This window comes from Oryx dammah, unplaced genomic scaffold, assembly GCF_014754425.2.
Source record: "Oryx dammah isolate SB20612 unplaced genomic scaffold, SCBI_Odam_1.1 HiC_scaffold_11050, whole genome shotgun sequence".
In the NCBI taxonomy this organism is placed as follows: Eukaryota; Metazoa; Chordata; class Mammalia; order Artiodactyla; family Bovidae; genus Oryx; species Oryx dammah.
This window is the reverse complement of record NW_024080444.1, coordinates 3,270,923-3,286,213: the sequence shown is the minus strand read 5'-3', so window position 1 is coordinate 3,286,213 and position 15,291 is coordinate 3,270,923. Positions and strand designations below refer to the sequence as shown.

The window sequence follows — 15,291 nt, the reverse complement described above, 5'->3', positions numbered from 1 at the left end:
CATTCCATTTCATGTTTTCCTCAGAGTACATTCTGGCCAGTTTGATGGATTAGCAAAATATTCTAATTTCATTAGAAATAAGACTAAGAAAACTGCAAACTTTACAAATCATCGCTTAGAAAATCTTACTAAAGGGTTAATGTCATGCATTCTGTATTAATTCTTAATTGCATCAATTTCATAAACTGCCATTTTCTGATTCCTTCCAGAATCTAGCAGTACAAATTTTATACTTCGTACTTCCCCAAAGCACATACCACAGTATTCTTAAGGAAAACAATTACACTTTTTTAAATGAAACTTTTTAAAGCACTGACACATAACTTTGGTCTAATCTCTGTAAAATGGCTTATTTCATTAGGAAACAGAGACACTCCCATGATTCTATCAATAATTGCCTTCAAATGATTCCTGTGCGTCAGGCATTGTGCTCAGACATTATCTAATTAACCCTTAGCAACCTGAGGCAGAAAGTGCATTTTAAAAGAGGAATAACCAGCACGCTGCAACTTAGAGGTCATTAAACAACTTGCCAAATGCCCCAAGTTTTTCATCTCAACACTTACACTATGTTACCATGTTAGTACAGAAATACTTAAATTCCAGGCTGTTTAAATAGCAACAACAAATACATTTTATAATGAGGAATCTGAGGCCTAAAATGGGTGATGCTCTGTTGGAGACCATGAGAGGGCGGTCCAGGACAGCTGCTGAAAGAGTGCCTTGACCACCTCAACTTGCAGAAAAATGCAAAGCGGGTTTGAACAGGGTTGCAGATTTACAAAACAGAAGAATGTGATTTCATGCCTCAGGAATGTGTGTTATACTCAAGTACAACAAACATTAGTTTTTTTCCTACACAAAACTGCATTATGTGTAACAGAAGATGAAATGTATTTACCCATCTGGGGCATAAGCCTTGAGAGAAACAGAGCTATGAACAATTTGATACCTCTTACAAGTCAATGCATTTGAAACAGACAACTTACTCCAGCTGTAACCAAACTCATCCTCTTCATCCACATCTTCTGAGGCTTCATTTGCAGATGACAGAGCGTGATCCCCACTCATTTCTGCCAACAATGGAGGCAGGGGTAGAGGCGAGTGGCACAGAGGAGGCTTTTCTGGCTCCGAATCTGACTGACTGGGCACCTGTGGGGACAAGCAGAATGCAGTGGGTATGTGCAGTCTAAGGAAGGAAAACTCAAGGAAAAGAAGACTGCAACATCAAAAACAAAACTGCTAGCTTTAAAATATCTAACATATTAAATAATGGGAAAATACACATATATAAAAATGGCAGACAGGATTCAGGTAAAGCTTAAATACACTAAACAAATCAGTATGTTCAGAGCACGATCCATTAAACAACTACATGGTATTTTAAGGTGAAGAATTACTCAATTTGCAGGCTTAAATAACTGAAGATGGAAAAGTTGTACAAATTTCGTGTTTTAGGGAAAAAAAATCTCATTCAAAATTCATCTAGACAAGATTGTGGAAGTCTAAAAAAGTCTTCCAAGAAATTGGAAACAAACTAACAATGTTAATCATGTAATCGAACAAAGCAGTTGAAAGCTTGTTAGTGAGATTATATATAAACATTTTTATTGCTACCTGAATCCTCTCTCCACATGACTCAACAAATTCATGAAATAAGCACTGCACATGCAGGACCCTCTACCAGGGTGACTGCTTGTTAGCAAAGAGCACACAGATTCAGAGCTGAGGGGCTGGTTTTAAGGGACAAAACCACCATCCGCTTGCCAAGGCAGCCCTACACATAAATGGAAAAACAGGGTTGAATACTTCATAAAAACCCAAAGCTTGGTTGGTATGTTTGCTGTCACTTAAGTCTACAAGTCTTAATTTAAAAAAAAAAAGGGGGGGGGATTTGATATCATCGGGTTCTTTCCTTTTCTTAACTGAAACATAATGGGTCAAGGTTTTACATTATAGATTCTCAAGCAGATTAGGGCTAGAAACATCTTTATGTCACTGAGTCCATTTTATTCATGTACAGATTAAAGGCCAAGGCCATGAGAAGCGAAAGATTTTGTTCAGAATAACCTAGCGAAACTAGACTTCTCTTTGCTTAATTTCTAACCTAACCCAATGCACTTTCCAGTGTATCATGTTTTCTCCTCCAGTTTCTACAGTAAGACACAGAGTACCTAAATCAAGGGTCACAGACACCCAGTTAAAGTTCGAACCCGTTGTCAGGCTGTCCCTGATGCCTTGAGCCTACATTTCTCCTTCTTTGTCTATTTTACTGTTTTTTTTTCCCTATACAAAAATCCCTCTGATATGCCTCGTTTTATTCTACATGTGTATATCTGGAAAAAAATGTGATTAATAGTACTTCTTACAGAATACACTAAATGAATGGAATGTACAAATACTCAGAAATTATTCAATGGTGTTAAGAGTCAAAATACATCTAAAAGTAAAACCACAGAGTGCTGAATATGATCTTTCTTTGATGATTCAGACACTACTTCAGGAGTCTAAGCTGCCCCCAAAACAGTCTGGGTAAATATGAATTTTTATTTTTCTGGCAAAGCAGAGGTGAGCTGATTGACAGCCACTAATGGATGGGCAACAGATTTTCAAGTCACAGAATCTGCTGTATTTAAAATGCTTAGTTTACATACCATTGGTCAAACAGATAAAAATTATTAGTGCCAACAGAATCCTGTTATCTTCCCAAGTACTGTGCCATAAAACTTTCAAAAAAGCAATGTACAAATACATAAGAACAAATAAAAAACTTCATTTGATCCAGAAGGGTCAGTAATGATACTAAGATAGGGAAAAACATGTAATTTAGAATTCTTCTCATTAAAATTCTTTTTAAAATTTACCAACAATGGAAAATTTGAGAAGCATGAATTAAACTCATTTCATTTTCAAAAAGTAGAATCAAGTCTAACTTAAAATTGCCATAATTTTAATAAATTTACAGATGCAAATTTTATAGATCTTACTCTCTGCATAACTTTCCTGAGCTGTTATTTTCCTTAGAAACAAATGAACTAACAAAACTTGCTTGCCTAAAAACTATTCAGGATCTTACTTAGGCAGAATATTTTCATACTGTGAATAAACTCAAATGCTGCCCTAACATAGCTGGTTAATCATAAAGCCAATATAAGCCTGCATTTACTAAAAAGGAAAAGTGTTCTGTTTTGTTAGGCCTGATACTCTCATTCTTACTGAGACTGTGGAATTTAGCTTGCTGTTGACACTTCTAAAAATTTATCCACAAAAACACAATTCTTTAACAAAGACCATTCAGCCCTCGCTGGCAAAAATGCAGTGTACTTGAAATCACTCCGTCACTCCATGCCATGTATGCACACAAGTATAATGTACACGCATAGCACACTGTAACACACTCACTGACTCGTGAGAATTTCACACTAAGACAAACCTTAAATGGTGTGGGAGCAAAAGGATTAGTTGGGGAACAACGGAAGAGAACTCTACTTGATTTCTGTAATGCCTACAGTAACAGAAAACATATTCCTTCAGATACAGCATCTTTGATTATCTGTATTACAATAACATGAAAATCCAATGAATATTCATAAAATGCTTCCTGAAAAAAACTGTTAACAGCTTTTCTCCTTTCACAATCAAATTATAGTATACAAATTCTCGTTTTTGTTTCATTTTTGGATTTATAATTTCATCAGAATATGACAAATCCAAGTACAGATTTACAAATGTTGAAACAGTTCCCTGCTTCCTGATCAGGCATTTATATGGATATCCTTTATGAATATTCAACAGATTCCTGCACATACACAATTATGTGTGGGCTGATTAACTAAGGAAGAGCTTTTAGGACCACCTTGTATAAGTCTAAGAAGGACTTAAATCAATACAAGGTTTTTAGAGAAATTATGTATGAAAGTAGCTTATATATTTTGCAACTAACAAAAATTTATATATCTGAAAATTCAATTCACACCAAAATATAAGAAGGGCAGTGGACTCACGATTTCCCTGACTCTTCAAAAGGGCCATCTAATTTCAGCTGTAAAAATGAATAGGTTCTGGCAAGAAAATGTGCTTAAGAAAGGATTTGCATGCCCACTCCAAACACACAGTTGTTTTTTTTCCTTGCCCAAATTCAGTCAACACTGAACTGGGACAAATGCACAGTAGCAACAAAGAACAAAACATTGGAAAAAGGCAATGGCAAGACAATGGTCATTATCCAACCTTGTCAGCGTTGAACTGTAGAGAATCAGCAAATGGGTTAGTGCTGCTGAACTTGTACTTAGGGTAAAGGTTGTGCGGCAAGGAAGGCAAAGGGGATTTCTAAAAGGAAACATAAGAGGCGCTGAGCGCAAGAGAAATGTATTTAAAACAACTCCATTATAAGGACAAAGTAATTACTGATTTAAATAACTATGTGACATCAGATCCTATCAGATTTCATCATTAATAACAACATCTTATAAAACAGTCTAGAACTAAGTGTTTCCTAGAGCAACCTGAATCCACACTCAAATCTAAATCTGGCCACAAAACACATAAGGAAGCAAGTCTATCAAACTGGCCCCAAATTTCTTTCATTTTCACTGAACGTTGTCATTATTGCCGACAGATAAGCCTATATATTTCACCCACTTTTATTAACATATGTTCCATGCATATCAGTAAACATGCTTCAGTATTAAAAACCATAAATGGTTTTTTATTTATACTTAGAAGCAAATTATGCTCTTTTGGTTTAAAAAAAAAAACAAAAATAAGAGTCTATCAGTTGCAGAATGCAAATTAAACATGTGTCTTCTAGTCCACTGGTAATCTTCAGTGTTGTGTTATTTTGTTTCTCAGTTAGGGGTCTTTTTATACCTTGATTAGGTTTTAAGGTTGCTTCAATCAATAGTATTATTTAAACAAGGAAATCAATAATTTTTAAAGAAATGAACCACTTCCTACAGTGTTGTTCTCTATCTGCCCACTTTTTGTGGTGCTAGGAACATCACAAAATATAGACAGATGGCTATTTTTAATTTCCTATAAAAGTTTCCATTTTATTGGGGAATTTATGAGGTTTGGGTAATAGGTGAAGTCCTGCCTTAGAGTGTTCACATAGGTTTTGTGGCTTGCCTGATATGTCCTGAGCTTGAACTACTGGAGTTGAAATATACATATCACAGGCAGGATGACTGCCAAAGAGAATGTAGCATTTTCATAGTAAAAAAAAGTAATTTCCTTAGCACAATAAATTTTTTTTCACACTACTTTTTCTTTTATTGACTATATCTTTCAGAGGAAATTGCAGACATTTAAAATTCAGTTTGGCTCTAATTAACTGTTTGTGTTACTTCTCTCTATAAAAAAGCCCTACTGGCAAGCATCGAGAGTAGGAAGAGGTTGTCATGTGACACCACCCTGCACTCCACAAAGAGTACCCTCACTCAGTACGGCTATATTAAAGCTTATGCCACATCACCCTTTCAATCTGCTCTTCCTACAAAGTTTTTTTCCTACAGAAGGAAGATGGGCAAAAGAAATGGGCACGCTGACATTTCTGCTCATCTCAACTTTCCCTCTGCTTTTCAATTTAAAATGTCAACTCCTGCTTTACAAAAGGGAAGATCACAAATGCAAAAAAAAAAAAAAAAAAAGACCATTTATTAAGGTGGAAGAAATGACCAGGCAGAGATTAAGAACACATCCTAGGCAAAAGAACTCAATGTTATAGAAGGCAGATTATTTCTAATCCTCATACATGGAATTGTACAGTTTTACATTTCCTTTATAATTCTGTAAAACAAGATGAATCAAAATAATGATGACAAGAAATGAAATATTTGAAAAAAGCTCTGTTTTTTTTTGTTTGGCTTTGCTTTTTGCTTTTTTAACTTGCGGCTCACATAGGATTAGAATTTGGCCCTGAAAGGAGAATATAAAAGTACAGGATGAGCACAGCACATGAAATAGCAGAACATTCTATTATTAGGGAAGGATTTATAGGGCGAGTGTATTTCTCATTAAAAAATCAATGACAAAACTTGTGTTTATAGTTCCAAGGGCTGATAAAAATGGAAATGTTATTAACTAAGAAGAACAGGAAAGAAAAATCATCCTCTGGCCCAAATTAGTGGGGCCCACCCCTTAATATGACGATGTGGTCAGACTGAATTGTGAACTGTCATACCAGTGGAATTATCGAGGTTAGTTCTGGGAAGTTCTAATTCTTGAACAGCTGAAGAGCTAAAAAGACTGACTAGCTTTTAGTCTATGTACAAGATTTTCTTGATGCTTTATTACATTCACAAATAAAACATTTACCATTAAGAGACTCTTGTTTGGTCACTAAGTTGTGTCCAACTCTGAGACCGACCCAATGGGCTGTAGCCTGCTAAGCCTTTCTGTCCATGGGACTCTCCAGGCAAGAATACTGGGGTGGGTTGCTATCTCCTCCTCCAGAGGATCTTCCCAACCCAGGGATCAAACCCATGTCTCCTGCACGGGCAGGCAGATTCTTCACCACTGAGCCACCACAGAAGCCCAAGAGACTCTGAGGTATTTATGATACTTTTCCCTGTAGATTCCTGGAGACGTGACTATTTCCACAGATAAGTAAATTACTGAAAACTAAATATATCTCATTTTGTTGTACTGAGCTAAGGTGTGCATACTAAGTTGTGTCCAACTCTTGTGACCCCATGAACTGTAGCCTGCTAGGCTCTCTGTCCATGGGATTTTTCAGGCAAGGATACTGGAAGGGATAGCCGTTTCCTTCTCCAGAGGATCTTCCCAACCCAGGGATCGAACCCGCATCTACATGCATTGCAGACAAATTCTTTACCCACTAAGCTATTGGGGAAGTCCTAGTCACTACAGTCATATCCAACTCTTTGCAACCCTAGGAACTGAAGCCTGCCAGGCTCCACTGTCCATGGGATTCTCCAGGCAAGAATACTGGAGTGGCTGCCATGCCCTCCTCCAGGGGATCTTCTGGACCCAGGGATTGCACCTGCATCTCTCATGTCTTCTGCATTTGCAGGAGGGTTCTTTACTACTAGCACCACCTGGGAAGCCCAATATCTCATTTTAAAAACAATTTTTTTTCTCATTTCCCAAAGCAAAATTTTACTGTAGAGGAGGAAAGAGATGTTGGATCTCTGTAACAACAAATTAATGAGAAAGAAACATGCATATTGACGTAACCTAAGCTCTGTGTGACATAGAGCCTCCACTGGGAAATGACCAGAAGAAAAGGTTATGTCCAAGTGCTTTTATAGGAGGTCTGATGAAGAGTAGAAAGTTGGAGAAAACAGCATGAGGACAAAACAGGACAAAACAGCATGAGCTAAGCATATTTAACTGGGGAAAACTTAGCAAGGCCTGTTCATTCAGATTCCTCTCAGGGGTCCTCCTCATCTGCAGGTAAGGATGTACCTCTCCTGAAGATCTCTCAGGAGAGTCTATGACCTCTTCTGGGGAGAAAGGAGAGGTCAGAGTCCTTCTAGCACCTGCCTTTTCTCAAATAACTTCCATTTAAATATTCAGTATGCCAAGGGTATCAGGTCCTAAACCCTGTCATGTATCATTTGACTACACATGTCATTCTAAGCAAGATTTATTCTGGAATATTACTATAAATCAGGTGTCATTATACCTCAGGTAATAAAATGGGGATATTTTCCAGGTGCATGAGAAAATATCTTCCTTAGAAAATGAAACTTGGCATTGAAAGAAATATTTGCAATTTAGTATTTAAAAGTAATCTGAGAATCCGACTCAGCAGTTTGTAGCACTGTCTTAAATGATACAAAAGTTGGAATGTAAAAATAAAAGAAGAATAAAACCCACCCACACACATAGAAAACAGCTTTAACTTAACTTAAACAGCCATTTAACATCATCATGCTGTGTCTATGTTTAACACAACAAATGGAAATAAATGTAGAAAGACCTGTAGTTATTTAAACAAACTGAACAGCATTTGAAAAGAATGCAGGATGTTCTGGTCCCACCACTTGGCAGATTTTCTTATCTAAATGGATAATTATCTCCTAACAATAAATAACCGAATGATTAAAAACTGCAAATGTGAAGATAACTGCTTACATTAGGAACTATTAATTCATTTCTTAGCGTGAACTCAGACCAGAGCTACAACTGTCTTGACAACAAAAGGAAAAACCAACAAGATAAATCTGGTCACTTTGTTTCCTAGGGCACCGAATATTGAAAAGTTCCTTTTACTGATCTCTAAAAACCTTTTACTACGCTGCTTCCTCCATAACTTGAGCATTACTATCCTAAATTTTAATTTTAAAAATTAAAATTAAATATATTGTATGAATAAAATTACACATTTTAAATTTCAGATGATCTTTTTCACTTTTCTTACATGTGTTAACATTGTCTTTTTAAAGACAACAAACCCTAAAAGCTAATATGCAGTTATTTCAAAAAGAATCAGTATGACAGAGATTCTTATATCCAGAAGTGGACCCTGTATGAGCCTCAGGACATCTAAGAAACTCCTGAAACGCTATGCTAACTTCTCAGTAAATCTCAAGAACTTTCTAAGGCCCAGTATGTTTAAGAGCTACTGTACAGGAAAAAAAATTTTTTTTTTCATTGAGGCATAAAGAAGATATAGAAAAAATAGTTTTAAACTACTGGCATAATGTTCATCTTTGGCAACATATCAAATATACAAAGCTTCTCTTAGTATCTCCATTAACAACATGCACTGGATGCACTTAGATTTCTAAAATACTTTTAAAGTCATTTCACTTGTAATAACCAACAGTAAAATGGATTAATAGGCCTCTGTCCCCCAGGGGCTACACAGTGATCAGAGTTATTCAGTGGCTGGGAAACAGCAGGTATGAAATTCTGAGTATAGACACGTACAGCTTAAACAAAAACAACCAACCAAAAAATCCATCATATGGAAAGTTAATGTCCACTAGGATAGACAGATGCATTAAAGACCATGCACAGGAAATCACAGATTGCACACTGGGAATTCTAAATTTATAAAGAAAACGAACTCTCTCTAGTTTCTCAGAGACCTGACTAGACGTCACAGACTATCAACCTGAATAACTCCACCACATCCTTCTTAACAACGTACATATTTTATGACTATAGTGAAACTAATGACTATCCATCTAGATGCCTATGGGCCACCAGTGAATCCTACTTTTATGTGTTTTCAACAGACTTCAAGTGTCTGTTATACATGGTAGAAGGATTTTCAGGATAACTCAATGGGGGAAAAAAGGAAAATAAACTTTTTAAAAGTCTCCTGAGATTTCAAGGCTAGATCTCGGGTCCTAGAAGCAACTTGGCCCTGGATGCGTCAGATTCCAATTTGACCACTGTTGGATGCGCCTACCTTGCCCTTTGTTTTCGCTTACCCTTGGTCTGTTTATAATGCTCTGTACCAGAAAGACTACAGGGTTGCCTGCTTTCCGAATGGCTTCCACAGCTTGTTCATGGCTTGCATCTCTGAGGTCCATGCCATCCACCTGCAATGGAAGGCCTCAGCTTAACATTTTAAGAAGCTATAGAACAACAGAACAATTTGCCAATTTGGAGTTTTGAGATTCCTGGGTGAAGCTTCTAAAAAATCTTTCAGATCAAAAATATTTGAGACTACTTGTGAGGCTCCAGAATTTTTCATCTGTCCAGCAGACTTCTGGTCCCTTTTTTTGGACACAGATTTATGTCTCCAAAAATCAACTGAAATAATAATCAATTAGAATGAAGGCTCTGCTTCTACTTCCCTTACACTGCCCAGTTGTTCCTTTAAATTGACAAATCAGCATCATCAAAGAAATAATATAAGGGAACTGTCTAGTAGCAATGTTTTCACCATAAAAGTCACTGTACAAATTTTCTTCCCAGCCATCACAGAACGGTCTGTGAAGTGGCTGTGTGATGCTTTGTGTATTTCTATTAGGGAAGCTTGAAGTTAAAAACAAAATTATGATGTACAGAAAAATCAGCTTATGGTAAGGTTTGTTTGGCAAAAGAATCTTTGCAATAGACATGACACGAGCTGGAAGCCAAGAAATTGTGCTTACTTGTTAGCAAATCTTGTATAAATAGCTTAAGAATAAAAGTTATTTTGGAACTTTTTATTGACCATGGCTTGCCTGGGTGATGATTAGCTCAGCTTATGCACTACATGAACAGGAAGGAAAACAGTCTGAAAGGCCAAATGCTAATCTTGCCAAAAAACTATAGGATACTGGTATACTTTTAACATTTCCAATTAACAGAGAATAATATATACAATAAAAATAGCAAAATAAGAGTAGACACAAAATTCTGAAAAATAAAATTATTAGATCTCTGCAAAGAACTTCATCAACTTTAAAAGAATTATACACTGTATTTTATTGAAAATTTCCCTCAGGTTGATACTTAGATGAAATAGCAAAATCTCTTTCAGTACATATTAAAAATGGCTTCTAACTTTTTGCAAAATAAAAGTATATATGTTTACTATATATTTCATTAGTGGGAAAATGTAACAGAAAATTAAATATCTTTGCTCAAGTCCAAAGAACTGTATACTTTTCACGGAATATTTCATATGTCTCTCGTTTACACACATTGTCAGAGATTCTTAGCAGAGTCATGTTCTAGAATTCCAAGGATCACAGAGGCCTAAGGCTTTCTTATTTACTGAAAATGACCACTGCACATAACTGAATTCAAGAAACTGCCACTGAGCAGTATTTTACCACACGGAAAAAAACTTTGTTCCAATTTCAAAGACATGTTTAACTCTACTGATACATTAAAATATTTTGGTGCAAAGTATGATTAATCCTTTCTCAAAATAATTATAAACATTTCTTAATTTTTCTACTTAGGTCAAAAGTATTCAGTAGTGAAGTACTCATAAAATAAATTGCCTTGGATAAACTTAAATTAGAAATTTTATGTAGTACTCTAATGAAGAAAAAATTCTTTAACATGGGGCTAAGGTATAATTTAATGAAGAGCAAAGATACAGGAAGAGAGAAGAAAAACCCCCATCATTCTTCCTTATAAATGGTAAGAAGAAAAAAAAAAAAAAGAAACACCACCAGACAGAGCCCTTGCTTTCTTGCAAATCTCAATCTTCTTTCGTCAGTCCTCAATGTACATAAACAATAGATCAATGCCCACAATGTTCAAGTTGTGGCTGATTCTTACCAACTTCTACACAATTAAGGCATCGTAGTGTCTAAGTTATATGGATTTAGAAAATGAGAGACAATCACTTGTACAAAGTTAAACTAATGGTTGCCATAATTTCAAAGTGATCAGTTGGTTTTTGTTTGGAAGTTGTCTCTCTTAATTGACTCTCTACCTCCTGACAACCTAGCAAATCTGGGTCAGGATTTGCTGACCTTCCTCTACACATTTACTAAAACTATGCTTATGTTAGTCAAATAATTCATCACACTATTCTGAAGTGACCTGATTACTTATCAGGTCTGTCCCACTTGACAGGCAGGCTGGATGTTTTATTTACCGTGGGATCCCCAGAGCCTGTTATATACAGCACCTGGAATGCAACAGTTGCTCTAGGAAAACTTTTTGAGTAAATGATGAGTGACTTGTGAGAACAGCAGATACAAAATATTAAACTTAGCTTTGAATGAAGGGATTAGATACAATTAGATACAAATGCGTCTCTCACATATAACGAAATGTGTACACACATGCACATACATACCAATGCACACGTGCATACTCATACACACAGCCCTCGGTGATGAGTGGGGAATGGGCAAAGCAATGATATGGAGGAAAAGCCAAACTTGGGTTGGTGGGGGTGGTGGGGAGACCTTTCTATAAAAGGTAATGAGGATATTAGCATAAGAAACTTAACCAAAAAGACTCATTTAAAAAAATCTTATCCAACAACATTTAGGTATTTCCTGAAATAACGTCTCATTTGAGGGTTCAACTGTGATGTGTACATTTTGTGTGTGTACACATACGTTAAACAATTTAATTATTCCCCAAGAAATTTGTTTTGTTTTTTTAACTGAACTTAGTAATTTATCTCAGCACCAACATTTTTTAGAACAGTTGGTTATACCTCCAAACACCTATCAATATATATATAATCTGTCATCATATACTGAAGATAAAAATTATGGATGAAAACAAAAAAATAAGAAAGAAATTCTTTAACAACAAACATATTTTACTTGAGTGTTGAGTCATCAGTGTAAAGATGATGATCCCCTTGGTAAAGAGGATGGCCCATGTGAGTAATTTTAGCACAGAAAGCTAACTGGAGGGTACCTCTACTATTCTATCTCCAGGTTTCAGGGTTCCGTTTTTGCCAGCTGGACTATCTTCAAGAACATGTTTGATGAAAATGCCCCTCATCACTTCACCATTGCTTAGACGACTCCCCATCCCTCGTCCACCAACAATGCTGATGCCCAAGGATTTGCTTGGTTCTCGCCAAAGTTCAACCCTATAAAAAATAAAGAAAATTTTAAAGTCTCATAAGAAAGTACAGGGAGAAAGCCTCAAAAAGTTGGGTTTGGCAATGATTTCTTGGCTATAACACCAAAGGCACAGGCAGCAAATTAAAACCGGACAAACTCAGCGTCAGCAAAAGTAAAAGCTTTTTTTCATCGAAAAGTACTATCAAGTGAGTAAAACAGCAACCCAAAGAAAGGGAAAATATTTGCAAACCACAAATCTGATAAGGGATGAACATCCAGAATATACATAGAACCCTAAAACTCAATAATAACAACAAAAGAAAACAATCAAAATTGGGCAAAGAACTTGCCTAGATATTTCTCTGGGGACGATAGACAAATGTCCTGTAAGCACATAAAAAGATGCTCAATATCACTAACCATTACGTGAATCAACACTGCTATGAGCCCACGTGCTGCCACTACTGAAGCCCAGGCACCTAGAGCCCATGCCCTGCAACAAGAGAAGCCACTGCCAGGAAAAGCCCACCCACTGCATCTGGCGAGCAGCCCCCACTCGCTGCAACTGGAGAAAGCCCACGCGCAGCAATGAAGACCAAGGCAACAACAAAAGCTACTAAGAAATACCCCCTCACACTCAGTAAGATGGCTAATGCAAAATAATAATAATAATAATAAAACAGAAAATAAGTTGGCAGGGAGAAATTGTACAAATTATGGAGAAATTAGAAGCCTTGTGCACTGTTCGTACCCATGTGAAATGTTACAGCTGCTACCTTAAAACAGTATAGAAATTCCTCAAAAAATTAAAAATAGAATTAACATATGATCCGGCAATTCCACTCCTGAGTATATACCCAAAAGAATTCAAAGCAAGGTCTTGAAGACATACATGTATAGTATGTTCACAGAAATATTATTCACAATTCACAATAAGAAAATATTACTCACAAGCCAAAAGGTAGAAGTAACCCAAGTGCCCATGAATAGATGAATGAATCAACAAATGGCATATAAATACAAAGGAACAATATTCAGCTTTAAAAAGGAAGGAAATTCTGACACATGCTAAGACATATAGATCATCTTTGAGAACACTATGCTAAATGAAATAAAGGACAAATCCTATATGATTCCACTTATACAATGTACCTAGAATAGTCAAATTCACAGAGACTAATGGAGAACAGCCATGCTAGATGATGCAGGGAGGGGGAAATAAGAGGTTACTATTTAGTGGGTACAGAGTTTAGTTTTGCAAGATCAAAAAATTTCCAGAGATGGATGGCAGTGATGGTTACAAAGCAACGTGAACACACTTTATGCCACTAACCTACAAGATTAAAAGTGGTTCAAATGGTTAAAAATAATAATAAATACATTTTTAAAAATTCAAAGGAATAAGATATTATTATACTAAGTTTTGTAAATATCATTTGCTCAATTTGTTAAGGTTTTACCCATAGTAAGACAAAATCACTATAAATAAATTACTTTTCCAATTAAGTATTTTATAGGGTCTGATAAATACTATTAATAATATATTTCTGAGACTGATTTGTTACAAGTTAATATTAGGCTCATACTCCAGGCTGAGGCACAAATGAATATAAAAGGACCATTTTCCAGGGGCTCTAATACTGCAGACATTAAAAAATTCAGCTACTCTCAAACAGATGGTAGCTTCTAAGCTTAGCAACCCAGCTAAGAGAGAGAACGTTTCTGTATATACTGAATGAGAAGCTTACCTCTGCAACAGTCTGCCTCGCCAACACAGACCTAGAAACTAACAGTCGGGGCATGAAGATCGGTTGCTAACACAGTCTTCCGTGATCCGAGCCCATCACCATTTCCTAAACCCATCCTCCTCAGCTTTCCACTCCCCTCTTTCCACTCTGGCTATCCTCTTGCTGTTGCTGAGGTTCATCTCCCGCCCTGGGGCCTTGGCGCTTGCTACTGCCTCTGTCCTAAATGTACTTCCTCCACCCACATAATAAGCGCATGAACTCATATCTAATACCTGTAGATAGCGGTCAGAACCATGGATGAACTCAAAGTACATGTCTTATGAAAAGGCCAGGATACAAGAATAAGGTGATTAGCACCGAAGTGTTTGGCCAAAATGAAGGGGTTCAGATGACTGCAAGCGAACAGGGATACCAAGTAGAAAGTTCTAAGACAGGTAATGAGACTCTGCATTCTACTCTAACCTGCAGGAAGGGAGCTGATGCTGGACATCAGACAGGAGAAGAAAGCTTGGTCCAGCATACCCTCAATCTTGACATGTGACGTGCTCCCAGAGGAAATGAAAGGTTGTAGGTAGGACTCCTGGGTGCTGAGGGAGGTCCTGGTAAGACAAGACTTGGGTAAAAAAGCACCATGGTGACGTCAGAGGAGGGGCAGCTGGCCACAGGAAGCAGATGAGGAAAGACTTCTTTTCTCTGGTCAGTACTTTATTTCTTTATTAGAAATCTAAGACCTAGAGATCTGTGGTTTAGTTTAAAGGGATCCCACTATGATTCCTCATCTTAACAAATCTGTGAGAAAAGCTTAAACTAGTTAAAATTCTTTTCATCACTTTCATTCTAGGAATTCTGTGAAAGACAAGAACCAATCTCTTCCCATTTCCAAGGTAAAACGGCAAAGTAGTAAAGTCAGTAGAGTCAGCCACTGTCTTTAATACTTAAGAATCCAGAATACATAGGTGGGACTCACTCCCTCTTCTTTTAAAAATGAAAAAAATAAAAGAATGAAAGAAAATGTCTCATAGATTCTTAGCAGTTGATATATGTTAGAGAATGGTTCTCATGATTCTCTGGACACTAAAAATAGCAGT

General features: G+C 36.6%; 1 protein-coding gene across 1 annotated transcript in view; it reads right to left on the bottom strand.

Annotated features, from left to right (window-relative positions):
• The window catches only part of LOC120860250 (multiple PDZ domain protein-like), a 175,350-nt gene that overhangs the window by 34,609 nt on the left and 125,450 nt on the right, over positions 1-15,291 (bottom strand). The window contains exons 25-29 of the mRNA XM_040236049.1: positions 12,304-12,481; positions 9,408-9,518; positions 4,231-4,329; positions 3,434-3,505; positions 990-1,152 (exon numbers count right to left, since the gene is read on the bottom strand). Coding sequence (XP_040091983.1) covers positions 990-1,152; positions 3,434-3,505; positions 4,231-4,329; positions 9,408-9,518; positions 12,304-12,481 — 623 coding nt within the window. The remainder of the gene's footprint in view (positions 1-989; positions 1,153-3,433; positions 3,506-4,230; positions 4,330-9,407; positions 9,519-12,303; positions 12,482-15,291) is intronic.